This window comes from Phocoena sinus, chromosome 10, assembly GCF_008692025.1.
Source record: "Phocoena sinus isolate mPhoSin1 chromosome 10, mPhoSin1.pri, whole genome shotgun sequence".
NCBI lineage: Eukaryota > Metazoa > Chordata > Mammalia > Artiodactyla > Phocoenidae > Phocoena > Phocoena sinus.
Genome location: NC_045772.1, coordinates 26,655,577 through 26,681,527, shown reverse-complemented (window position 1 = coordinate 26,681,527; position 25,951 = coordinate 26,655,577). Strand labels below are relative to the sequence as shown.

Genomic DNA, 25,951 nt, shown 5'->3' with positions numbered 1-25,951 from the left:
TTGCTGGCTCCTTCTCTCCCCGACTCTAAATGTTGGAGTTATTTCAGCCCCAGGTTTGGCTCTTCCTCTCTTCTGACTCTGTACTTTGTCCATAGACAATCTTATTCACTCCCATGGCTTGATAAACCATCTATATGTTGATGTCTCCTTTATCTCCCACCCAGATTGCTTCTGGGCTCCAGGCTTATTATATCTTCTTAATTATCACACAAGCATCTTGAACTACACACATCCAAAAATTGCAGTCTTGATTTTTCCACCCAAGGTCTGCCTCCTGCTCGTGTGTCCCATTGCAATATACAGTACCTCTGTGTCCAACCATTTGCTTACCACATCCACATGCCCCACTTCCAGTCCTGCCCCATGCTACCTCTAATGGGTATATTGAAGCTGTCAATTCTTTCCATTTCTGCTGTACCATCCTAGCCCAGGCTTCTGTCGTCTCTTAATGATCTCCATCCCGTGTGACCCTCCGGTTTTCATCTAGCAGACTTTCCCACACTTCTGCTAGACTGTAAGCTCCTTGAGGGCAAGGACGGTAGCTGCTTGCTTCACTGAAGTAATCAGTGCCTTGTGTAGCACGTGGCACCTCCTAAAAGCTTGATAAATGTTTATGGAATAAATTAATGCAATGATTACAGTTATGTATATGAGAACTGGAAGGCAATGTGGAAAATTTAAAACAGCTAGTGAAAATAGGACTTTAACAAGCTTTCCGGTGCTTCTGTTATGATGTTTGAGCAATGAATTCAATTTAAGACATACGTGTGTACAGGATAACAGGTGATAACGGTCATGCGCTGAGACGTGCGGTACAGGGAGAAATGCAGGGGTGAAGCACACGTGAGAGTTCAGCCAGGCATTGAAGATGAGCTGCTGGGGATGGTCTGGGGTTCAGTAATACGTTCAGGTCCCCTGGAGAGGGTTGGACTTCAGTCCAGTGGAAGTTGCAGTATAAGAACTTGCGTTCCAGCATGATCCTGTGGCTCAGAAACAGGATTTTTTGAAAATGGAAAGATGGGGGTGCGGTCCCAGGGCTAGAAGAGATTTAGCAACCGTATCAGAAGATGAGAGACAGTGGTTTTAGCTGGCTGTGCAGAGTCTGGGCAGGGGTCTGAAGTATAACAGAAGATGGACACCTGTCACTCTTCATCGTGGGTGATAAGGTTACCACTTCCTATGGTCCCAGCTTCCTAAAATTTAGCCCACCTCCTCACCAGATCCCCTGCATGCACATGATGCAGAAGTGGTCTCCCATTGGCATATTATTTTAACTTTCCTTTTTCTTCTTCTTCCTCTTTCTCCTTTTTCTTCCTTCCTTCCTTCCTCCCTCCCTCCCTCCCTCCCTCCCTCCCTCCATGTCTCCCTCCTTCCTTTCTCTCTCTCTCTCTTCTTTCTTTCTTTCTTCTTCTCCTCCCTCCTAAACATAAACAAATGAAAAAAAATTATGTATTTGGATGAGAATACTTAATATCATGAAGATATAAAATCCCCTAAAATTAATGCATATATTAGTACAATTCCAGTTAAACGCACAGTCCCCACACCCCATTTGCATAAAATGATCTTAAGGTTCATATGGAAGAATAATGTCTAGGAAATGCTAAGAAAATTATTAAAATAAAAATAGAGAGAGTTGGGCTTCCCTGGTGGCACAGTGGCTGAGAGTCCGCCTGCTGATGCAGGGGACACGGGTTTGTGTCCCAGTCTGGGAGGATCCCACATGCCGCGGAGCAGCTGGGCCCGTGAGCCATGGCTGCTGAGCCTGCGCATCCAGAGCCTGTGCTCCACAGTGGGAGAGGCCACGGCAGTGAGAGGCCCGCGTACAGCAAAAAAAAAAAAATAGAGACAGTTGCCATAAATATATTTAAATCCACAGTAGTAAAAATTTGATGACATTGGAATAGAATTAGATCAATAGATAATTGGAACAGTGCAAAGTTCAGAAATAGCTTGCAGGTATATGGTGATTTAATATATGACAAAAGGAGTAGTTCAGTGGGAAAAGGAATTTTTTTTTTAGTACATGGTTGTGACATAGCTGATTAACCATCTGGATAAAAATAAAGTTCGACCCTTATCTTACACTATACATAAAAATAAATTCCAGATGGATTAGACATAGTTTAAAAAATAAAGCAACAAAGATGGTGGAACAATATTACATTTGTCCACAAGCAAGACTTTGGGAAGAACTTTATAACCAAGACAAGAAACCCTGCATTTGATTACATAAAAACACATTGTGTAGGGTAAAAGATACCACACATACAAATTGCAAGACAAACAGATCAGGAGAAAATATGTCAGAAATATGACAGATAAGGATTAATATCTGTACTATACAGAGAGCTCTTAAAATTGATAAGAAAAATACACACAAAGCAGAAAAAATGGTCCAAGGATATGAATATGCGATTCACAAAAGAGCAAATTAAATAGCCAACAAAACATCTCTTTCTTTATATTGGCAATCTAAGAAATTCTCCTTCTATGGCAAGTCAGAGGTGAGTTCATTTAAGTCTCTAGGATGGATGGAAATGATGGAAAAAACCACTAATTTGATTCCTGAAATTTCTTCCCCACACAGACGACAGTGACTGTGGTGGGAAGCTTCTCTCCAAGACACTCGGAGTGCATGGTGCAGAACGTGGACACCGGCAGGATGCTCTGCAAGGGTAAAAGTGTATCCAATGAGACCTGCACCTGCAGCATCCCGACCAGAGCAACCTACAAAGGCAAGTGGACTCTGCTATTTTTTTTGTTGTTGTTGTTACAAAATGAAGCAGGCAGGAGAAACCTCTGAGTCCAGATTGCCCAGGAAACAAGTTAAATGACAGAATCTGAATAGTCCCGCACTGTAGAATCTCTCTCCCCCTACCCCTTGCTTCCCACTTTTCCCCTCAGTCCCGCTCACCTCTGCTCCACTCATCACATGAGTGCAGGACCCCACAGTCACATGTGGCTGGAGAATGACAGAGGATGGTAAGTTGGTTAGGTGAGTGGAGTCAAGCCAGAGACCTTTGGGCTGACCTTACGTGGATGGTTTAGATAATTCATAGATCTGAACAGCTGGGAATGCCCTTGATGAGATGAGAAAACAGAACGGCCAATATTTTATCATCTGAAGTTCATTGCATTTGTTCATTCATACAGGAAGTATTTACTGAGCATCTACGTGCCAGACACTGTGCTTAATGGTAGGGAGGCAGTGACCGAAAACACTCCCCTGGTCCTTGTTCACAGTATTTAGAGCCTCTTGGGGTAGAGATGAGTAAATGGGACCTTACAGGGCAGTGGGTAGCATGCAGGAAACATAGCACACCATGGGAAGCACATGAAAAGGGCACCTAACTGGACTTGGGGGGGCAGGTGAGGGGGCAAGGAAAACTTCCTGGAGGATGAATAGGGTTGAGCTGGACAAAGAAGAAGGGGAAGAGTAATGCAGTCAGAGACCAACTAGTGTGATGGCCAAAAGGAGAGAAAAAGCTTTGTCTGAGGAGCCAGAAGAGGTTCTATATGGCCAAGGCAAATAAGGTAGAAAGCAGAATGATAGAAAATGGATACCAAAGAAGGTACAAAGTGTCTGGCACAAAGTAGCCATTGATGATCAATAAATTTCTGTTGAATGAATGGCCGCAGGTGGAGAATGGGACAGGAGGAGGGAAGGGCTGAGTTCTGAAAGGTCAGAGAGAAGGGAAGCTGTGGCAGTGACCGGGTGATGGGACTGAGAGCTGAAACTGTTGAAGACAGGTAAGGGTGGAGCGAAGTGGGTGGATTCAAAGGATGGTTAGGAGTTAATACAATGGACAGACTGAGGATTCATGAGTCCTTCTGGGTCAGGAAGAAGTAGAGTCAAGTTCGTGGGTTATTAAAATGCAGGTCTTGCTCACCTGTAACATAAGCTTCGGAAGTATTTGATTTTTTTTTTTTTTTTGCGGTATGCGGGCCTCTCACTGTTGTGGCCTCTCCCGTCACGGAGCACGGGCTCCGGACGCGCAGGCTCAGCGGCCATGGCTCACGGGCCCAGCCGCTCCGCGGCATGTGGGATCTTCCCGGACCGGGGCACGAACCTGCGTCCCCTGCATCGGCAGGTGGACTCTCAACCACTGCGCCACCAGGGAAGCCCCGGAAGTATTTGAGATCACCTTGGAAAGCTAATTGATTGCTTTTTAAAATTTTTAAAAATCTTTTTAAAAAACTTGAAATATAGTTGATTTACAGTGTAGTGGATTGTTTTTACAGCCTCCGTCAACTGAACCCAACCCTTTGTCTGCCCTTTTCTCTGGATGCCTTCCATATTCTGAGCAGGCAAACAAACCCACTTCCCGCCTCTTGCATTCAGCCAGCCAGTGGCCATTGCCAAACCTTTGTTTGTGGCCTGTAGTGGCTTTGCCTCTTTCACCAAATCCTGTCTCCCTTCTGCTTTGAAAAGTCACCTCTTCCATATAGCCTTGACAGATTCTGCTCTAATCATCCCGATCGTTCCAGTACCCTCTGGGTTCCCCACCTGCACCCCAATCTTGGTACCCAGGTGCTGCATGGAACTTGAACCACTCGGAGGGTGTTTCCTTGACTATACTGTCACTGTGCTTTTTCACCTAAGTTATTTTATCTCTTCTAGAATAACTGCGAATGCTTCCAGAGCAGAGAGCATATATATTCGTTTCCTTGTGATATTTCCCAGTAGTATTTTGTGCACAGTTGATACTCAGGAAAGTACAACTCTTGCTAGTCTCCATCACTGGACACTTGTTGATTCCATTGATATGTATTTTCACTGGGAGTCCCTCAGTACTTATTGTCCATATGTTCATGCTACTAACAATTATCAAGTGTCTGTTCAAATGCTCTTGCTGAGAGGTCACGCCAGCCCTCCAAACCTTCTTGTCTTTGGAACAGAGGATTATCATTTCACATATACCCACTTTATGTGAGCAGAATTTTATGTGGCATCCTGGCTTTCAGAATGACTGTTCCTGCTGAAGAGAACCCCTTAAAGTAAGGGTTCTCAGACTTTTGGAATCATATACTAATAATATTTCAGTTGAAAAATTAGGGGTGCCAACAAAGTTAGGCCAACTTCTTAATTTCTCAAGGAAAGACTTTTCATTTTAAAAGCATCATCTGCTCTCCCCGTTAATTCATAAAAGGAAGAAGATATTAATGCCAAAATGGGTGACAATGAAGATGTCACAGAGTAGCACTGGTCCCTGGCCACAACAGGATTTGAAAGGCACCGCTCCAGGCTGCCTCACCGAAACCTGGCTATACACAGTCAGTACATGGGGAGATTACAGACAGATTCCAGACATCCCCCAGCCCTGCTGAGTCAGAATATCTAGGAGTGTGGCTCTGGAATCTATATTTTCATCAATTTCTCAAGTGATTCTGATACACAACCAGATTTAGGGATCACCTAGGGTAGAGTATGTAAGTTAAAGAGGTATAGGAAATATGCCATTTCTCTCATGCTGATTTAGCAGAGTTTTTATCTTATTACTTTATTCTTTGGGGGTTTTCTAACCCATGGGTAGGTTTTCGAAAGCAAATAAGAAAACCTTCATCATAGATTTGGCAACAGTTGACTCCAAGAAGATCATGGCTCTCAGCCCATGGGAACCACACTTTGGAGTTTGTTAGGTAAATATCCATAGTATGGATTTTTCTGAAGGTGCAGGATTTCTTCTCTAACATTCTGGTTATCATGTTCTAGGCAGTTCTTGCTCGGTGACTTGTTTTATTCTTATGCTGTGGCCAATTACAAGCTGAGATAGTGATCCCAGGGAGAGTATGAGCTGTAAATGGGCTGTGAAATGGCTTTTTCTTAGTGATTGTCCGTGGGAGGCCTGGAACGCTAGGTGGGCCCGGGTCTGTTTGGAGGCTTGTGCTGTGCACTTCGGCTGCCTGACGTGAATGGCCCCCGGGAAGGAGCCACGTACTGATTGAAATGTTAGCGAACAGCTGGCACACCCCACCCTCTTTGTGGAGGAGGCAAAAGATATTTAATTTTTGCATTTACAGCTTTGCTTGACGATAGCAGGGCTCCACCGTCAATGACTTCTTTTTCCCCTTTGCTCCAGATGTTTTCGTTGTCAACGTGACGTTCTCCTTCAGTTCCTGGAGTGTGTCAAAAAGATTCAACTTTACCAACTGCTCATCATTAAGAGAGTAAGATTTTATTTAACATGTGAATATTCTCTCATTGGTTTTAATGTATTTATTTGCTTTACTCTTCGATTTCCTAAAGACCTCTTTTGTGGAGGAGAACTTTCCAAGGTGCCTTTTGGAGCATGGCCTAACGGGAGACAGGAGAGCCCCTGAGCTAATAAGCTGACTTGTTCAAGCCCTGCCAAGTGAGGTGGAGCAGAGAAGAGGCCAACAGCTGTGCTTGGGTGTATTTTACCCACAGGGAAATACATCCCTCCAACCAAAAGGTGGCCTTGAAGTAACAGGCGAAGGGGTGCTGCTAGGTTCTCACCTGATCAGACTGGCTTTGGGAATTTGAGTCAAGGAAGAGAGTCTGAGCATGAGATAAGGGGAAGTCACGGTCAAGGAGAAGCACAAGTGGAAGTCTCTGTCATCAAAAGAACATCTTAATTGTGACCCACGTTTTTGTACTGCGTTTGGCCCTGTTGAGCTACGTACCCCCCTGAGTTAGGACCACACCTCACTCCTTGCTTCTAAAGCGGACGGAAGACAGAGGAAATATGTCTCCCAGATTCCTGGGTTTCCAGCTGCAAGATGGGATGGATGTTCCCATGGAAACAGTGGGAAGCTGTATTATTAGTGATTCTATAGCTCTTTCAGTGGTTTGCTTGACCACCTGTGTGAGTACCAAACGTGGGTTTCTTTGGGTCTGGTCTGGGAACCATTGTTTCTTCAGGGTAAAGGCATTCGAACTCGATGCTGAGTTGGGAGGTCACCCTACAGCTATATGAACGGGAGCCGCTGGACTTCACCTTTACCACCGCTGCACTTTGAAAGAGGGATTGAATTCAGTGATTTCTAACAAGCAGAACGATTCAGGGAGGAAAAACACCAAACTTGATACAGAGAGTCCATGAAAATGGGGAAAAAAAAGAAAAAGGGGGAGAGTTACATAGACCTGTGTAGCTCAAGGAGAGTTTAAACAGAACACAGCTCCTGCACCCACACTTGTAAGGCCTGGTGAGAGGAAGCGCCTTGCCCCAGGTCCGCAGCTAGGTAATTAAGAACCAGACCTCAGACCCACAGCTCCCCAGAGGGGGAGCACCCTTTCCTTGGGTACCTACTTCCCCTTCGAAAAGCACTTAGTAAAGTCATCACACTTGAGGGGTAGCGATAAGAGCGTGTGTCACAAACCTGCTTCTAGCGCACTTTGGTGGCAGGTGAACCCTTAGGCGAGTCTGTGCTTTCTTTTCCCACCGAGACTGCCATTTCTGTAGTTCAGAGTCTCGGGATGCCTTGGCATTTCTGGAAGAATACATGAAACGCACATGTGTCCCCTCTCCCTGATCTAGTCCTCTCACTGTCCCCGGGCTGAGCCTTCCTTTTGCCTCCTTTGGCTACCTTTCCAAACCCACCTCGATTTCCATTTTTATTGTTCTTGCTTTAACACTGATTATCCTATTAAGTGCTTTTCAAGTCTTCCGCTGTTATCCATGCATGGTTGTTTGATTAGTAGACACAGTTCTTCCTTAATTTGATTAAAAAGCAAACGCTGGCACCCTGTTTTCTCTGCTCGCCAGGTAGCACTTTTAGTTTCCTGTCTTCCAGGCATTTGGCAGTGTTTCTGCTCCAGTGAGTAAGGGTGGGTTTATGGGGGGGCTGGGGGCGATCAGTCTCCAGAGGGAAACTTACCTGAAGGTAGACAAATAGCAGAACTGGATTCAGAAACAGATTCAGTGGGTTCCTGTTATCTACTGGCATACCCGGTGACCCCAGCTTCAGGTTTCCATGGCAACCGCCCAGCAAGTGTAATGATGGTCCATCAGCCCCGAGGGCTGCTCAGAGCAGGGCATAAAGTCAGTACTATATCCCTAGCCCCAAAGGACTGTCCTCTCTCCCCTGGGTGCATCACAGTCTATCCAGGGATTCTTTTTCTTCTTTTAAATGCTCGCATGCAGCATCACAGAGGGAAATTCTAGGATATGAACGTTTTCCTAAAAATACGGGAATTAAGTTGGTTTTCTGTGTTGCCAGATGCCCAGTATGTATTGGAACTGGCTGTGCTTGGTGTGAAAGTGAGGGAAAATGTATCCATCCCTTCACAGCTTGCGACCCTTCTGATTACAAGAGGAACCAGGTAAGGTGACATTTTCAGTATTACAGGGTTTAACCAAAAGTAAATATTTGTGACCACCTAGCCCCAGCCTGTCTTTTGCCTTTATTTCAAACTTCGACTTTCCACCAGTTCGGATGTTGAAGGGATATTCTTCATTTCAGGACCTCTGTCCAGTGGCTTTTGAGAAATGGGCCCCACCCAAGACAGCAGGAGGAGGAAGATTCAAGGAGAAGACAAGTAACAGAACCACCCAGGGCTTGCAGGTCAGACCCTGTTTTCATATCGATAATGGGAAAATCCCCCTTTGAATGGCAGTAACATCTCCTGCTACTTTGGGTTCCTTTTAAAAATTCCCTATTTTACTTTCTACCCAAATTCCCTTTTTTACCTTTGGTTTTTAACCAAGTTGCATTTAATTGGCTCAATATATCAGAAGCTGCACACTCGCATAAAATAAATTAAAAATCTGTAATTATGAAAAATGAAGGCCCGGTAAAAGTAAAATTTTAAATCTGACTTCGTGGCTCTCAGGGAGAGTTATAAGGAAGTATAGAGCACACAGCACTGAGGGGATTTCAGTGTTTAACCACATGTTATGATTGCATTTTTTGGGGGGGTGGGGTATGTGAGGGCTAGGTGTGTCTATGCAAAATATATAAACGAATCTCTTTGGATTATTTTTCTTTGCAGAGATGATCTAACCAGTAGTCAATAATGTCAAAACAAAGAGTTGTGTCTATGTAGTAAATATACATTTCTCTTCACTTCTCAAAACTGTTTTTCATGGAAAAATACTTTCCATGAAATTTCTTTGGAAATTCCTCTTATTTTCTTCACAGTAAATCACCAAGCTCAACTGACAGATGTGTTTGAAAAGAGAGAACATGACCATGTAAACATTTCCAGGTAGATGCATTTAGTACACAAATGCTGACTTCATTCATTTGATGGAAGTTAATTGAGCATCTACTATGTGGTGAAAAAAAAGGACAAGTTCTTGTTCTCATTAACCTTGGGTCTAGTGGGAACAGACAAATTAAAAACAGTAACATGTTTTGTTCTTAAAGGCTCAGTTTTCTATTTCTTGGCTAATCTGTGGCTTTGATGTATCCATTTGCTGCTACTTAAGGTCAGGTGCCAATATAAATAAGTAGCACATTTTTAATCACTACCAAAAAGTTGAGAGTAACTTTAGGTGAACTTAGTAACAAGCAAAGGGAATGTGAATCAAAATGGATTATGAAGTTAATTAAAGGCATTAGGAAAGCTTGGTGTGCCAGTATCTTCAGACTTTTATTAAAGTCTTTGAGGTTTTATTAAGTGATGAGCCACATTTCTCTTCCCATTGGTTTATGAAACTAAGGCATAGTGACAGGTGTTTGAATCAGAAAGGCAGTGGCTTTTAAAAAAAAATTAAACTTCTCTTTTGCTGTTGTTTCAGTTGTTTTTTTAAAAATTTTGGTAAAATACACATAACATAAAATTTACCATATTTAAGTGTACAAGTTCAGTAGAGTTAAGTACATTCACATTGTCGAGCAACCATCACCACCATCCATCTTCAGAACATGTTTCACCTTGCAAAACTGAAACCTCGTACCCATTAAACAATAACTCCTCATTTTCTCTTCTCCCAGCCCTGGCAGCTACCATTCTACTTTCTGTCTCTATGAATTTGACTGCTCTAGGTACCTCAGTTAAGTGGAATCAAACAGGATTTGTCTTTTTTGTGACTGGCTTATTTCACTTAACATAATGTCTTCAAGGTTCATCCATATTGTAGCGTGGGTCAGAATGTCCTTTAAGGCTGAATAATGTTCCATTTTTTTGTATATATTACATTTGTTTATCCAGTCATCCATTGATAGACACTTGAGTCGCATCCAGCTTTTGGCTATTGTAACTCATACTGCTATAAACAGGTGTGTACAAACACCTCTTCAAGACCCTGTTTCAGTTCTTTCGGGTAGGTACCCAGAAGTGGAGTTGCTGGATCATATGGTAATACTATTTTTAATTTTTTGAGGAACACCATTCTGTTTTCCTTATCTCTCTGACGTTTTACATTCCCACCAACAGCGTATGAGCGTTCCACGTTCTTTCCAGCACTTTGCTGTTTTCGTTTTTTTATAGTATCCGTCTTAAATGGGTATAAGGTGGTGTTCTCTTGTGGTTTTGATTTGCATTTCCCTACTGATTCGTGATATTGAGACTCTTTTCGTGTGCTTATTGGCCATTTGTGTGCCATGTTTTCTATGGAGAAATGTCTATTCAAGCGTTTTGTCCATTTTATAATCAGGTTTTTTTGTTGCTGTTGAATTGTCGGAGGTCTTTATATGTTTTAGATATCAACCTCATATCAGATATATGATTTGCAAATATTTTCTCCTATTCCATAAGCTGCCTTTTCACTCTGTTGATTGTATCCTTTGATGCAGAGAGGTTTTTAATTTTATTGAAGTGCAGTTTATTTTTTTATTTTCTTGCCTGTGCTTTGGGTGTCATATCCAAGAAATCATTGCCAAATCCGATGTCATAAAGCTCTTATTCTAAGAGTTCTATAGTTTTAATCCTTATATTTAGGTCTTTGATCCATTCTGAGTTAATTTTCATATATGGTGTAAGGTAAAGATCCAACTTCATTTCTGTGTGGGTATCCAGTTTTCCCAAGACTGTTTGTTGAAAAAAACTGTCCTTTCCCCCATTAAATATTCTTGGCACCCTTATCAAAAATCATTTGACTGTATATGCAACAGTTTACTTCTATGCTATATATCCCATTCCGTTGGTCTATACGTCTGTTCTATTTTGTAATAAGACACTATTTTGTAATAAGTTTTGAAATCAGAAAGTGTGAGTCCTTCAACTTTGTTCTTCTTTTTCATGATTGTTTTGGGAGAAAAATAATTTATTTTGAGGTAACTGTAGATTCACATGTAGTTGTGAGAAAATAATACAGAGAGATCTCATATATCTTTTACCCAGTTTCCCCCAATAGTAACATCTTGCGAAACAATAGCACAGTATCACAACCAGGATATTGACAGTGACAACAGTCAAGATCCAGAACAGCCCTGTCACCTCAGGTCTCCCCCACGTTGCCTGTCTATAGTCACACCCACTTCCTCCCTCCCACTCTCTATTTCTGACCCCTGGCTACCACTAATCTATTCTCCATTTCTATAATTTTATCATGTCAAAGACTTTAAACAAATGGTATCACCCAGAGGTACCCTTTGGGGACTGGCCTTTTTAACTCAACATAATTCTCTGGAAATTCATCCAGTTCTTTTTTTTTTAATTTTTTAAATTTATTTTACTTTTGGCTGTGTTGGGTCTTCGTTGCTGTGCACGGACTTTCTCTGGTTGTGGCGAGCGGGGGCTACTCTTCGTTGCAGTGCGTGGGCTTCTCATTGCGGTGGCTTCTCTTGTTGCGGAGCACGGGCTCTAGGCACGCAGGCTTTGGTAGTTGTGGTTCGCGGGCTCAGTAGTTATGGCTCGTGGGCTCTAGAGTGCAGGCTCAGTAGCTGTGGTACATGGGCTTAGTTGCTCCGTGGCATGTGGGATCTTCCCCGACCAGGGCTGGAACCCGTGTCCCTTGCATTGGCAGGCAGATTCTTAACCACTGCGCCACCAGGGAAGCCCCATCCAGTTCTTTTATGCATCAATCGTGTCTTCCTTTCTATCGCTAAGTTGTGGTTCAGACAATGACTTTTTGCATTTTTATTTTAAAGGGAAAAGTAAGGTCACAGCATCCTGGTTTCCTGTATTGTGTCTTACGGAACCTTTTGACTTTTGACACTATGTGGTTAAAAGAAGTGGGGCCACCAAGGGAGCAGGAGGCGGTGGTAATGAACAAAGCCCAGACCTGTCTTCAGTGCTTCTCTGTGAATGGCCTTTGTAGAAAGACATCTTTTATTTTTAATTAATTTTCATTGGAGTAGAGTTGATTTACAATGATGTGTTAGTTTCTGCTGCACAACAAATGAATCAGTTACACGTATACTTATATCCACTCCTTTTAAAATTCTTTTCCCATATAGGTCATTACAGAGTACTGAGTAGAGTTCCCTGTGCTGTACAGAAGGTCCTTATTTTATATTGGGTTGGCCAAAAGGTTTGTTCAGGTTTTTCTGTAACGTCTTACGGAGAACAAAACCTGAACGAACTTTTTGGCCAGCCCAATGTATAGCAGTGTGTATGTGTCAATCCCAATCTCCCAATTCACCCGCCCTCCCCCGCTTTCCCCATTGGTAACCATAGGTTTGTTTTCTACATCTGTGACTCTATTTCTGTTTTGGAAATAGGTTCATTTGTACCATTTTTTAAGATTCCACATATAAGCAATGTCATACTGGAGAAAGACATCGTGTTGATACTGAAATGTTTTCTTTAAATACATGACTCAGTTGAGAAACTCAGTTTTGGTTAATAGGGAGTGGAGTAGTATTTGTCTCCGGAGGGATTTCTCATGCTTTGTGAGACGCTGCTGTCTTCTCGTTATCATGCGGAATGTGTAAATCCAGGTTTCCAGTTTGATTCTCATGCTGGCCTTGAATGAAGCACTGAACACTCTATTCCTAGCAGAGAAGCATCGAGGGCTTTCATTCAGTGCATCGTCCACACCACATACACACTGAGTGCTTCCTATGTGCCAGGCATGGGGACGCGAAATGTGAATGGTACAGACATAGTCTTGGGCTTCCTGATGCTGAGCTAGGGTTGATTCTCTCTGCAGGTGTTTATCAAGCGCCTAGTAGATACCATTACACTGAACTCCGTGGATACCACGGGCGGGGGGGGGGCACATATCTTGTCCTCAGTCTCAAGAATCTTATATGTACATGAGCACATAGATAAGAACACAATATAAAAAAATATTAACCTAGGGAAGGTACCAGGCAGTATACAAACCCAGAGAACCTCTCTGTGCCTGGGGCCTTGGCTTAGTCATTCCTGATTATTTAAACCCAGTGCCTGGCAGGTAAAAGCGCTTAATCAGTGTGGTTGGATAAGTCTTGGATGGATGGATGGATGGATTGACACAAGATGGCATTTCAGCCAGTAGTTGAGGGAAGAGACACATGGAGACAGAGGAGTGGGTCTTCTAAGCAGAGGGGCTAGCACTGCAAAAGCATAGTGGGTCACCAGAAAATTCCAGGGTACCGATTACGGGAGACTCTAAGTGATTCGATTTGGCTGGAGCAGAAGGATGCAGGAAATTATGGGACAAAACAAGACTGAGGGCTTCCCTGGTGGCGCGGTGGTTGAGAGTCCGCCTGCCGATGCAGGGGACACGGGTTCGTGCCCCGGTCCGGGAAGATCCCACATGCCGCGGAGCGGCTGGGCCCGTGAGCCATGGCCGCTGAGCCTGCACGTCGGGAGCCTGTGCTCCGCAATGGGAGAGGCCACAACAGTGAGAGGCCCGCGTACCGCAAAAAAAACCAAAAAACCCCACAAGATTGAAATGACCCTGGAGCCTATACCAAGTACAGTGCTCTTCAAGACATTTTTTTTTAGTGCATGAATTTGCGCATCCATGGATGTGGCATTTATGAGAGAGGGTTCCTGGCTCAACCCCTGTTATGCTCTGTTGCCCTCACACTGTTTCATGACCCTATGACCCATCCCTTGACTGTGACCTAAAAGCACGTATTGTCATGTACCAGGGGGCTGCGTTAGGAAAAGCATCACCAGAACAGGGATAATAACTCAAAAATCTACATTTGCCCTTTAGATGGGAAGTATTTTCAGCTGTAAGGGCCAGTCTCTGTCAGAGACGGTTGGCCCTGTTGCCCTGCCCTAACCTCTTTTCCTTCCTTTTCGGAACAATCTTATATCTCTCCACCTGCTGAGAGAAGAGGTGGCTGCTCTTCTTTCCTGTTGTCAAGGAAAGGTTGTGGAGATCTGTGATATGATGTTCTAATATTTGTTGCGCTTATCACCGCCGGGTAGAAATACACCATACAAAACCATGTTCTCCTGCTCTCGGAGAATTCATATTCTTTCTCTTCCTTGTGACTTCTCTTCCTCCGTCCCTTTTGATTGCATTTTAACTTCTCACTAGCAATCCAAATCACCTCTTTCAGGGTCCTTGCCTTGAAAATGAAATCAACTTTATTATGTACCTTGTTGAGTAGCTTCTGTGGGCCTAGCTCTGTGCTGGGTGCCGTGGGGTTCATGGCCAATTGCTCCTTTATTCACTCATTCGTTCATTCATTCATTCATTCAAAAAGTGTTTATTAAACACCTGCTGTGTGCTGGGCAGGTAGGCAAAGTGTGTGCCCTTTGGAGTTTGCGTTGTAGAACTTACAGTATTTTAAAGGAAGTAAGATTCATTTTCATGAAGCATCTGAGTGTGCACAGCAGAAAAAGTTATGCACAGGAATTCCAGAATGTGCTAAGTTGAGTAGCGGTGACCTGTATTTGTGCAGCCTATGCTATATCCTGAGCTCAAAGTGCCTCTTTATTTGAGCCTCACAATGGACCTGTTTTCCCCATTTGATAGACAAATGTTGACTTGCACAGGGTCAGTAGGTAGTAAATGACAGACATGAGATTTGAACCCAGGCAATCTGACTCCAGGGCCCACAGCTTTAATCACTGCTCTACATTGTGTGACCTCAGTGTAGTATTGATGATAGAAGTCAGTCTGGAAGGGACTTCTTCTCTTGGCATTAGGCTGGCACGGCCTGCCCCATCCATGGCCTGGGCAGGCTGTCAGGGGGGTGCATTAGCATTGAAGCCTTGGGACGAGGGGGGTAGGCTGGGGCACAGTCAGCGTGAAGAAGTTGGACCCAGGCAAGGCTGGCATCTTTTCCAAGACGGGGAGAGCAGAAGAGCCTTCAGATGGGAAACTGAGGCCTTCAGGAGAGGGGAATGGCAAGAGTCTCACGGTGAAGTTGAAACTCAGCAAGGGGGTGGGGTTTGAGTGGTGGGGTCTCTGCTAGAGGGGAGACGCTACCCTCCCTGGTCACAGAGTCCTGGGCACCCCGTCCGGGTCTCAGGAGTCCCATTTGGGAAGTTCAGTGACGAAGAGTAACTACTTTATAAACTGGCCTCGGCAGCCTCGCCTTCAAGTCCCCCAGGTCACAGAAGCAAGCCTTAATCTCTCTGCACAGGGCCTTGGTCTGTCACCTTCTTAGAAGTCTCCAGGTCCATCTCAGTTGGCATTCTAACTCTTGACAATTCCCGGGACCAAGTTACATTCCAGTCTCCCAAGGACCTGTCCCAGGGGCCCCCACCAAGGGGCATTCACCTGGGGGCTGAGCAGCGGATGGACACAACCTTTTCGTTCTATTTAACGCTTTCATTTTTCCTCGGCGGTATTGTATTTTGCTGTTTTCTTTCCACGTCTCACCTCCTTTTACACTTTACCATCTCCACTGCTGGTTACCACTCTTCTCGATTTATACATTTCATTAATATATTACTTCCATCCTTTTCGGTCATTAATAAAGATGTTAAATAATTCTGAACCGAATACCCCTGTAGGGCCCTACAGGACACGTTCCTTTAATTAGTTGTGCTCCCTTTCATCTCTCTAATGTCCTTTGGTTTCAGATTTCCAGCTGGTTTTGAATTCATGTGACTTTTTATCCGGTCCCGTTTGAACTAATTTCGCAGGTGAAAATCTGAGAGATGTTTTACTGAGTGTTGATTCAGGTCCAGGGCTATAGAGAGCTTTGCTATATTCCGATTTTTTTTTTTTTAAGAAACAGAATAAGAGAGTACAATTTGGTCTTAATAAACTGAGCCTTCCTACTGTACCTCTTTCCGAGGTACATTCTTTTCAATCATCGTGGTAGTTTCTCCATTAATGTCATGGTAATTTGAATTGTGTTGACGTCAGACTTCACAAAAAGTGCTCTTACTGTCAGGAGTAATCCTCTTAGACCTTTCCAGTTCTTAGTGGTTGTGCTATTTCCAGTGTCTTATAATGACTTTGTTTTTTAAAAATAAATAAAAATAACTGGCTATTCTGTAATTACCTAGTTAACCAGTTTCTAATGTGCTTTTTTATACCAAACAGGGAGTGATTTAAACTTGTGAGCAACCAGAGCTCATAGTATTTTATGAAATAATTTTAAATTGTGCAGCCGTTTAAAAATAACTCTTAAGTCTTTAAAATGTAACTGACAGGAAGTGGACTCTTCTGAGGTTAATTGCTGGGCAACTCAGGGCGATAAGGGTTACAGCCAATGGTATTTTGATTTGATAAATAAATGGAAATCCTCGGACATAGGATGAGGGAGGAATTTCACTGTAGGGCTGTAAGGAATTATCTCTTTGCATCAAGCTAGATTATGTTTTTAAATTAACCCCTTGTATGTGTCAGCTTATGGGACCTGCTACTTCATTTCGGGTTGTGAATTAATTTTTGATTAAAATACAGAAATAGATCTAAAATGCTGAGTGTGTGGAGAGATCATTCTTGGCCTTTTGTCTGTAATAGATTTTTAAAGGATATTTATCAGTAAAAATAGAAAATGTTTTATTTCTAAGACTTGTTGTAGCCAGGTAGTACAGCCATATAAGAACCCTGTTTTTTTTTTTTTTTTTTTCTCCTTGTATACCTGTGCTGTTTATTTAATGAGATCCTCTTGGTAGCTCTTTAATGCACTTATTAAGATTAAAAGAGGTTCTCCAAGCAAGCAAAGGACAACTAATCTGACCCTCTTTGCAAGCAGACAAGAAGCATCTGCTTTCATGAGATAGGCCAGGGCTGGATCCCCTCCTAGACAGCCAGTGGAAACTTCTCGAAACAATAAGGTTTTAAAACCAAATCCTTTTGAAGTAGCTGTCTCTACCCAAGAGGAAATAATAAGTTAATGAGGCGTGGGGCTTCCCTGGTGGTGCAGTGGTTAGGAATCCGCCTGCCAATGCAGGGGACACAGGTTAGAGCCCTGGTCCGGGAAGATCCCACACGCCGCAGAGCAACTAAGCCCGTGTGCCACAACTACTGAGCCTCGGCTCTAGAGCCTGCGAGCCACAACTACTGAGCCCACGTGCCACAACTACTGAAGCCCATGAGCCTAGAGCCCGTGCTCCACAACGAGAAGCCACTGCAGTTAGAAGCCCACGCACCTCAACAAAGAGTAGCCCCCGCTCGCTGCAACTAGAGAAAGCCCACGTGCAGCAACAAAGACCCAACACAGCCAAAAATAAATAAATTAAATAAATAAATTTATTTTTAAAAAGTTAATGAGATGACGTGGCGGGTCCTCTGATGGTATTTGTAGAGCCGTTTAAGGAGCAAAATATAATCCCCTTTAGAAAATCTGTTTTAGGTTAGTTATAAGGCTCTCTTTAGCCTCTCATGAGAGCAAAGAAGTAGCATTTACTGGGCATGTTTGAAATTTTGCGTGAGCAGACATCAACAGTCTAAGTAAGAAGTGAGAAGGGCTATCTTCAAAGAAACCTGAGAATCATAGCTGACTTGGATATAAATGTGAGTCTGCATTGAGGTTTAACATAAAGCCTCTTGCTTCCCTAAGAAGACAGTGGATCCTCTAGTACAGGGGTTGGCAAGATTTTTTTCTTCAAAGAACCAGACAGTTAATATTTTAGGCTTTGCAAACCACATGATCTCTGTCGCAGAGACTCAGCTCTGCCGTTGTAGTACAAAAGCAGTGACAGACAGACCCGTACAAATGACGGGCGTGGCTCTGTTCCAAAAAAACTTTATTTATGGACACTGAAATTTGAATTTCATGTGTTTACACATGTCACGGAATATTATTCTTCTTTTGGCAGTTTTTTCATAGTCTGTACAAGAACGAGCAACGGACTGAATTTGATTTGCTCCAGGCAAATCCAGGAGTTTGCCCACCCCTGATCTAGTGCACGCAGAGGTTGTGTGTCCTCCACAACACCTAGCGCTGTCCTAGGGATCCCGTAGGTGTTTAACAAATACCTGTTCACTTAGCTGTCATCATGTCAGAGCAAAGAGTAAGCCTTTTGCTGTCCAACACACGCTTGGCATTTGCGAGGGATTTATCTTGAAGTCTTCGCTAATCCCCCCCATTCCAAGTACCACTCTTGCAGATAATTTCCCCCATAAAATGCAGTCAACTCTAGCAGCATAATTAAAGTGACCCTTTCGGGCCCTTCATGATTCTATAAATACAGGGCTCAAGTCCTTTACTAAAGTGATTAAAATAAATTCTGCCACTGAAATCAATTCTCTGTCGTATTACATCATTACTGTGATGACATAAACAATGAATTTACCTCAATCTGCAGAACCGATCCATAGTGATAATGAGTGATGGTGACTGCTTTACCATATAGCACCTGGGTTTCTCAGGGAACAGAATGATAAAACATCCTTTCAGCAGGATGGGCAGCCCCAGCAGTGCAGCAAGTCCGTCGTGATGAGCATTATACATACAGAGGAGCAAAGGACCCTGGGCTGCTTGAAGAAGCAGGTGGTAGGCAGGTGCTGGATGTGACTAAAGCTCCCCCAGTGCCTTAAGTGGCTTCCTCCTAGACTTTATCCTCTAAGTGGATACACTCTGTGTTTATGATTTAAGCCAAATTTCACATGATTAAGCATCTCTGGACCTGGGGGTCGTTTTCAAATATCAAGAGTGTGAGTATGAAAATTCACTCATGCTAAAGATCTGCTGAGCTTTATATTGGCTAGAATCTTAGAATCTTGTCCTGTTTGGTCCATATTGTAGAAGAACATAGACTTTCTGGAAATGGTCTACGAAACAACTACTAAATGATCAGAAAGATAGACAGTGGCATCTGTAGAGAAAAGTGAAAGAAATCAGGATTGTTTTGTCTTTGAAAGGGAAAATGATTCTTGCCATCAAACAGAGGGCTTTTTAAAAAGGAGAATTTGATTAAACGTTGCAAATAGAGAAGTAAGGTGCATAAATCTACATGAGATGGGGCCCCAGTTATGAGGGATTCCAAGGGAGACTTTCTTGATAAAGAAAGGCCAGATAAAGCTTGTAATGGGTACCAAAGAGAAGATGGTATCTGCAAACCATAGAATGGAAATGGTTGGCCCCAGTGGTTTAGGCATGCAGCTACTTGATATTAGGTGACTTAGGTTGATTTCTTGAGATTTTTTTTTTCGCTGCAGTATACTCCTTGATTCAGATAGCCTACTGAAACAAACAAAAACTAGGAACTGCTTTCTTGGGAATTAAATTTATCCAGCATGACATTTATTCCACCTTAGTGATGAGTCTGGTGCTGACTTACAGTCAGTGGACTGCTCGTCTTTCCCTTCATTTTGCTATGTTGTGAGCCTGCAGAGGCTGGAAGGCAGCGAGCATTTTTGAGACTCTAGTGATAGCTCACTCTTCAGACAGAATGTCAGACTCTTCAACTGTATTTTCAACTGTCTTGTGAGACAAAGACTAATTGGTTTGACCTCATGCTGTCGCATGTTGAGAGACATGAGTCTTCAGCCCTCTCCCTGGAATTCACTGATTTCATTTAAACACTGTCTGCTTGTGTTTGCAAAATGTTGTAATTTCCCAGTGATCTCTTCGAACTGCAGCACATAAACAGATTTTTTCAAACAGTGCCATTTCTTAGCTTTGATCTTGTGTTTGAATCTTTTCCTTCCAATAGGTCTTCTACATTAAGTCCATTGAGCCACAGAAAATATCAACCTTAGGGAAAAGTAATGTGATCGTCACGGGAGCAAACTTTACCCAGGCATCGAATATCACAATGATCCTGAAAGGAACCAGTACTTGTGATAAGGATGTGTGAGTTGAAATATGAGTAATTTATTCTTCGTAAAGTAGTGAAAAGCTAAAACTTACATCAAAGGAATAGCACTGTGATTAGAATCTTTATATAGTTAATTTATTTCCATGTGCCAATCTGAGGCAATTAGTCTGCATATTTGATATAACATAATTTCAATAAGTGAAATAATTTAAGCACCACATTTAAAGTTAATTGTGGGAGAATCTGTCCCGTGTTACCCCCAAAATTTCAGTATACAATAATTCCAGGATGTTGCCTCTTGGGGTCTTGTTTTGTTTTCATGAACAAAATCAAGTGATTTAAGTAGCAAACGTCATTTTGAAGATGATCCACTTAGAAAAATAGTTGAGCACTTTGGAATTTTACAGGAAAATAGGACCACACTTTCAATGTATTACAGTTGAAAAAAAGAAATTTTCTGATTCATTGTATTCTTTTTATTTTTATTTTATTTTTATTTATTTATTTTTTATATTTTTGTGTTACGCGGGCCTCTCACTGTTGTGGCCTCTCCCGTTGCGGAGCACAGGCTCCGGCCGCGCAGGCTCAGCGGCCGTGGCTCACGGGCCCAGCTGCTCCGTGGCATGTGGGATCTTCCTGGACCAGGGCACGAACCCGTGTCCCCTGCATCGGCAGGCGGACTCTCAACCACTACGCCCCCAGGGAAGCCCCCATTGTATTCTTTTTAGCCTTCTTTTTATTGGATTGGTTTCAGGCTCGAATGATAACTCAGTGGAACATACATTAATTTAAAAAAGAAGAAGGAAAACAAAACATCCCAACACAAATATCTGGTCAATGTACCATTTGAACATCATTATTTCTATGATCTCTTTCCCCTAACACATCCTTTCAATGAAACTTTGAGAGAAGAAAATCTCAGTATTTCAGTAACACTCTTGTGCAAATGCTACCCCACAAAAAGAGAGAAAATAATAATAACATAATAGGGCTTCCCTGGTGGCGCAGTGGTTGAGAGTCCGCCTGCCGATGCAGGGGACACGGGTTCGTGCCCCGGTCTGGGAAGATCCCACATGCCGCGGAGCAGCTGGGCCCGTGAGCCATGGCCGCTGAGCCTGCGCGTCCGGAGCCTGTGCTCCGCAACGGGAGACGCCACAACAGTGAGAGGCCCGCGTACCGCAAAAAAAAAATTAATAATAATAACATAATAGATAATTTGAGTCTTCTGCTTGTTAGTGTTTATAATTGTGAGCTAAGTTGAAGTAAAAGATGTTGCAGTCTACGTGAAGTGTAATACTGACTTTGTTCTCATCGTGGGAACGCGCTGAAGACAATCCACTGAAGTGTGGTGTTTTGGTTCTTAACTACCGAAACAGATTTGTACATTGTTTGAATCTGCCACACTTATTTACTGAGTTTTCTGTTTTAATTCATTTGCTGCACTTAACTGCCATCCCCTTCCCCTCCTAGCAGTAAATTTGGGATGTCTGTCATTTTGATGGGAAAAGCTGCTCACTGGGGGCTCTGTTCTGTTCTGCTATTTACCAGAATTATCAAGCACACATTAGTGGCTGTATCTATGCGACCCAGGTATTTTTGTACCATTTATCCTGGCTAAATACCCCCCTGCAAAAATCTTTCATTTTGTGTAGCAAAATCTGTGAAGTTAGACACCTGTGTGTTCACTGAAAGGCAATCAAATTCACTGGAAAATAAGTCGTTTTTCCTAGCATTACCGTGTTTCTGACTGTTTATGCTCTCATTCCAATTCCGAATGTGTCTTGAGATACTGCAGTTATTAAATTAAATGACTAAGAGAGACCTTTCTGCATGTAGCATTTCAGTAACCACATCTGTGTGGTGAACCCAAGTTCATGAGCAGTAAACATAATACCCAGTTAATCCTATATCTGAGTTCATGCCATAATCCTAAAACTCTTTTATTATGGTATTTTTTAATGCCTAATTACTCTGAAGAGAAAAATATAAGATAGTAGTGGAAAGACCCATATTTCTGCCTCCTTCAAAAACTGATAAATAAGTGTGAATATTAATGATCAGCCATTTTACAATGAATTTCCTAGAGCTTTGCTCTGAATATAAAATCTTAGAATGTAAATTTGAGGTGGTATAAGTACAAACCGACTCAAATTTTTTTGAATTTGCCTTATTGTTAGAATCTGTTATTACTACTTAAAGGCTATGTGCATTAAAGTAGATAATCATACACGTAGCCTTTAAGTAATAATAATAGATTCTCACGTGGCATAATTATACTGAGCATTATTCAGACAGAACCCCATCTTCATGACTTGCGCTTTAGAGGCTCATTGTAGATGGGATGTACAGAGGAAGCTGCAGGTTACAGAGGGAATGTCGTAGAAGGCTTTGTTTTGACTGCTGAAAGGTGTTGAGGGCGCACTCTGCAGATTTCAGGAGCACCTAGGACAGTCCCAGCTAAATTCCAGTCTGGAGCTCCTCGGGAGGCAGCTTGGTTCTGATGCTGATTGTTTCTGAGACCCCTGGGCTCTTGGCATGGACTTTAGGACTTTAGTTTTGCGCCCTCTGCTCTTTGAACAGCAGAATCCCCATCTCTGCCTGGGGTTGGGTTCTACCACGCCCCTGCCCCAGTGCTTGACTGGGACTTCTCTTTTTTCAAGCTTTTCATCATGGAAATTTCCAATCATACACAAGAGAAAAGAGTGTAACGAACCTCTCTGTACCCTTCCTCCAGCTTCAAAACTTAACATTCTGCCAATTTTGTTTCATCTATCTCCTCCGCACTTTTGGAAGTGAAGGAAGGATGGCGGCTGGAGTTTTTAAAAGCATGTCCCAGGACTTCCCTGGTGGCGCAGTGGTTAAGAATCCACCTGCCAATGCAGGGGACACGGGTTCGATCCCTGGTCCGGGAAGATCCCACATGCCGTGGAGCAACTAAGCCCGTGCGCCACAACTACTGAGCCTGCGCTCTACAGCCCATGAGCCACAACTACTGAGCCCGCATGCCACAACTACTGAGCCCGCGTGCCACAACTATTAAAGCCCGCACGCCTAGAGCCCATGCTCCGCAACAAGAGAAGCCACCGCAATGAGAAGTCCGCGCACCGCAATGAAGAGTAGCGCCCGCTCACCGCAGCTAGAGAAAGCCCGTGTGCAGTGATGAAGACCCAATGCAGCCAAAAATAGATAAATAAATTTTTAAAAATTAAAAAAAAAAAAAAAGTAAAAGTGTATCCCAGGATATCTCACCATATCCTTTCACTCATAAGTACAATACTTCAGTATATATGTCTGACATATAGCCTTAGTCTTAGCATACTCAACAAAATTAATGACAGTTCCTTAGTATACTTTAATACCTAGTCCACGTTCCACTTTCTATTAGGGCTTCTTAAAGGCAATGGTTACGTTTCCTTCTTTCCCCACTTCTAAGCGAAATGCAAATAAAAACATAAAAATGCACAAAAGAAAGAGGAACCCAGCCCCCAGATAATACCCATACTGAGTAAGTGGACCCCGATTAATTGGGAGTTGCCTGCGGCTGTTCCGATAGTTTGGGAGCTGTTGTAGTTCAAGTGAAATTCATATCCTGTCGCCTTGGGTAATCAATTGTGCTAAGGTCCGTGTCATTGAAGAGTTCTTTTCTACTCCTTTCTAGGATACAGGTTAGCCACGTGCTAAATGACACCCATATGAAATTCTCTCTTCCATCAAGCCGAAAAGAAATGAAGGATGTGTGTATCCAGTTCGACGGTGGGAGCTGTTCTTCGGTGGGATACTTGTCTTATATCGCTCTGCCCCTCTGTTCCCTCATATACCCTGCTACCACCTGGATCAGGTACTTTCTAGAGCATATTTTTCTCTTGTTGTGGTTAACAAGGTCATATGCATAAAGATCATGGATTTCACGCAAATAAATATAGAAATAATCGTCATATCTAAATTCTCCTCACAGAATTTCCTCTGTAGGATTTATTCTTAGAAAACAAAGGTATACCTGGTAAGCAGCTTGCTTTCCGTTGTCACAGTAAACGCTATGAGTACATCTTGTTTTACTCTTAGCTGTGGCTGCCGGGAAGCTCACAGCTAAAATGTTTGCTCAGACTCTGGTTTATGTTCAGATCGTATTAAACCTTATGCATTTGAAAATTTTTGTTCAATTATAGTAACTAAACCTAGGTTTCTGTTACAAATACATAACCCTCTTCATTACATTTCCTTCCCGCCCATGACACAAAGCTGCTTCTTTCTTACATCTTTCAATTTGTAACCTTTAGAGTAAGCTGTTTTGAATAATTTGAGGAAATATTGGGAGCTATCTAAATGCAAAGCAGTATCTACATTTCAAAGATATTCCCTAAGTGAGAGATGGAAATTCCAAAGAAACTCTTTTCAGGTGACTCTTACATTAAGAAAAAAAAACCCAAAAGAAAAAACTCCCCCTTAGCTGAATTTAAGTTCACATTCAGATTTTAGAATATAACCCTAAAGATAGTTTCTCCACCTAACACAGCATGAAGCTAACTTTCAAAGTACTGTCTAGGTGAAACTACAGATGCAGCTTTGTTTTAACAAAAAAAAGAAAAAGAAAAAGAAGAAAATCCTTCTGATATTCCTATTTAAGATGAAGTGAGAGGTGGATGTATTAGGCTGCAGGGGCTGCCATAACAAAGAGCCACAGACTGGATGGCTAAATAACAGAAATGTATTGCATCAAATTTCTGGAAGCTAGAAGTCCAAGATCAAGGCCCTTTCAGGGTTAATTTATTCTGAGGCCTCTCTCCTAGGCTGGTAGAGGGCCATCCTCTGTCTATGCCTTCACAATGGTCCTCTCTCTGTGCTTGTCTGTGTCCTAATCTTTTTTTATAAGGACACCTGTCGTATTGGATTAGGGCACACCCTAATGACCTCATTTAACCTTACTTAACCTCTTTCAGGGTCCTATCTCCATATACAGTCACATGCTGAGGTACTGGGTGTTGGGACTTCAATTCTGCCGGTAATAGTGGCATGAGGAAAACTGAAATGTCCAAACCAACACTCTAGCATGGCACTCTCTGCCGTGGGTCTCAATCCTTCCTATAAATAAAAGCAAACATTGACGCGGCACTCCCCACGTGCCTGGTGTGTTGGATCTGTTGACTCAGAAATCCTCACAAGCCTAAGGGGTCCGCTATGAGTAGCCCTTTTTGCCAGTGAGGAAACTGAGGTGGGGAGCATTCAGACAGCTTGCAGGCTCGGGGCAGTCTGGCCCAGGGTGCTGTGCTCTGAGCCACCAGTGTTCTCCTTTGTTGTAAAATAAGAGGATTCTTTGTTGTGGCCTCTCCCGTTGCGGAGCACAGGCTCCGGCCGCGCAGGCTCAGCGGCCGTGGCTCACGGGCCCAGCCGCTCCGCGGCATGTGGGATCCTCCCGGACCGGGGCACGAACCCGCATCCCCTGCATCGGCAGGCGGACTCTCAACCACTGTGCCACCAGGGAAGCCCAATATGAGGATTCTTAATGTCCAGTCACCTGTGACATTCTGAGCCCGTGTCTCTTGGCAGAACATGGCTCTGCAGTCTGACCGGTGGTGGAGCACGCTTGGCCTGGTTTTCTAGTAATGGTGACAGGCTGGCGTGAGGCCAGCTCAGCTCTTCCCCCTTGTGGCTGGAAGGTTCAGGGCTTAATGTCGTCCCTCTGCCCTACACATATGGGCCTGCTCCTGCCCACCTCCTGGTCTTGTCATCATGGGCTCGGCTGGCCGATGGAGCTGACCTATCCAGGCTCCTGTCCCCTGGAATGAGTGTCTTAGTGACCTATGTGAACGGGAAAGGGTGGCCAGAGCTGTGGACAGCTGTTTGTTTCACATCTAATGACCACTTTGCTTAAATGCAATTATGTGCTAAGAATATGTGAAATTATTTGGCTTAGTTTCAGAGAGATGGGACATAACTGTTATCTATGTGGTTTACCAAATAGGAATTTAGACTTGTAATGTCATTTAT

General features: G+C 43.1%; 1 protein-coding gene across 1 annotated transcript in view; it reads left to right on the top strand.

Moving 5' to 3' along the window:
• PLXNC1 (plexin C1) overlaps positions 1 to 25,951 on the top strand; it is a 142,446-nt gene that overhangs the window by 59,966 nt on the left and 56,529 nt on the right. The window contains exons 6-11 of the mRNA XM_032646827.1: positions 2,591 to 2,738; positions 6,084 to 6,171; positions 8,185 to 8,287; positions 8,428 to 8,529; positions 19,862 to 20,001; positions 23,625 to 23,804. Of these exons, the coding sequence (XP_032502718.1) occupies positions 2,591 to 2,738; positions 6,084 to 6,171; positions 8,185 to 8,287; positions 8,428 to 8,529; positions 19,862 to 20,001; positions 23,625 to 23,804 (761 nt within the window). The remainder of the gene's footprint in view (positions 1 to 2,590; positions 2,739 to 6,083; positions 6,172 to 8,184; positions 8,288 to 8,427; positions 8,530 to 19,861; positions 20,002 to 23,624; positions 23,805 to 25,951) is intronic.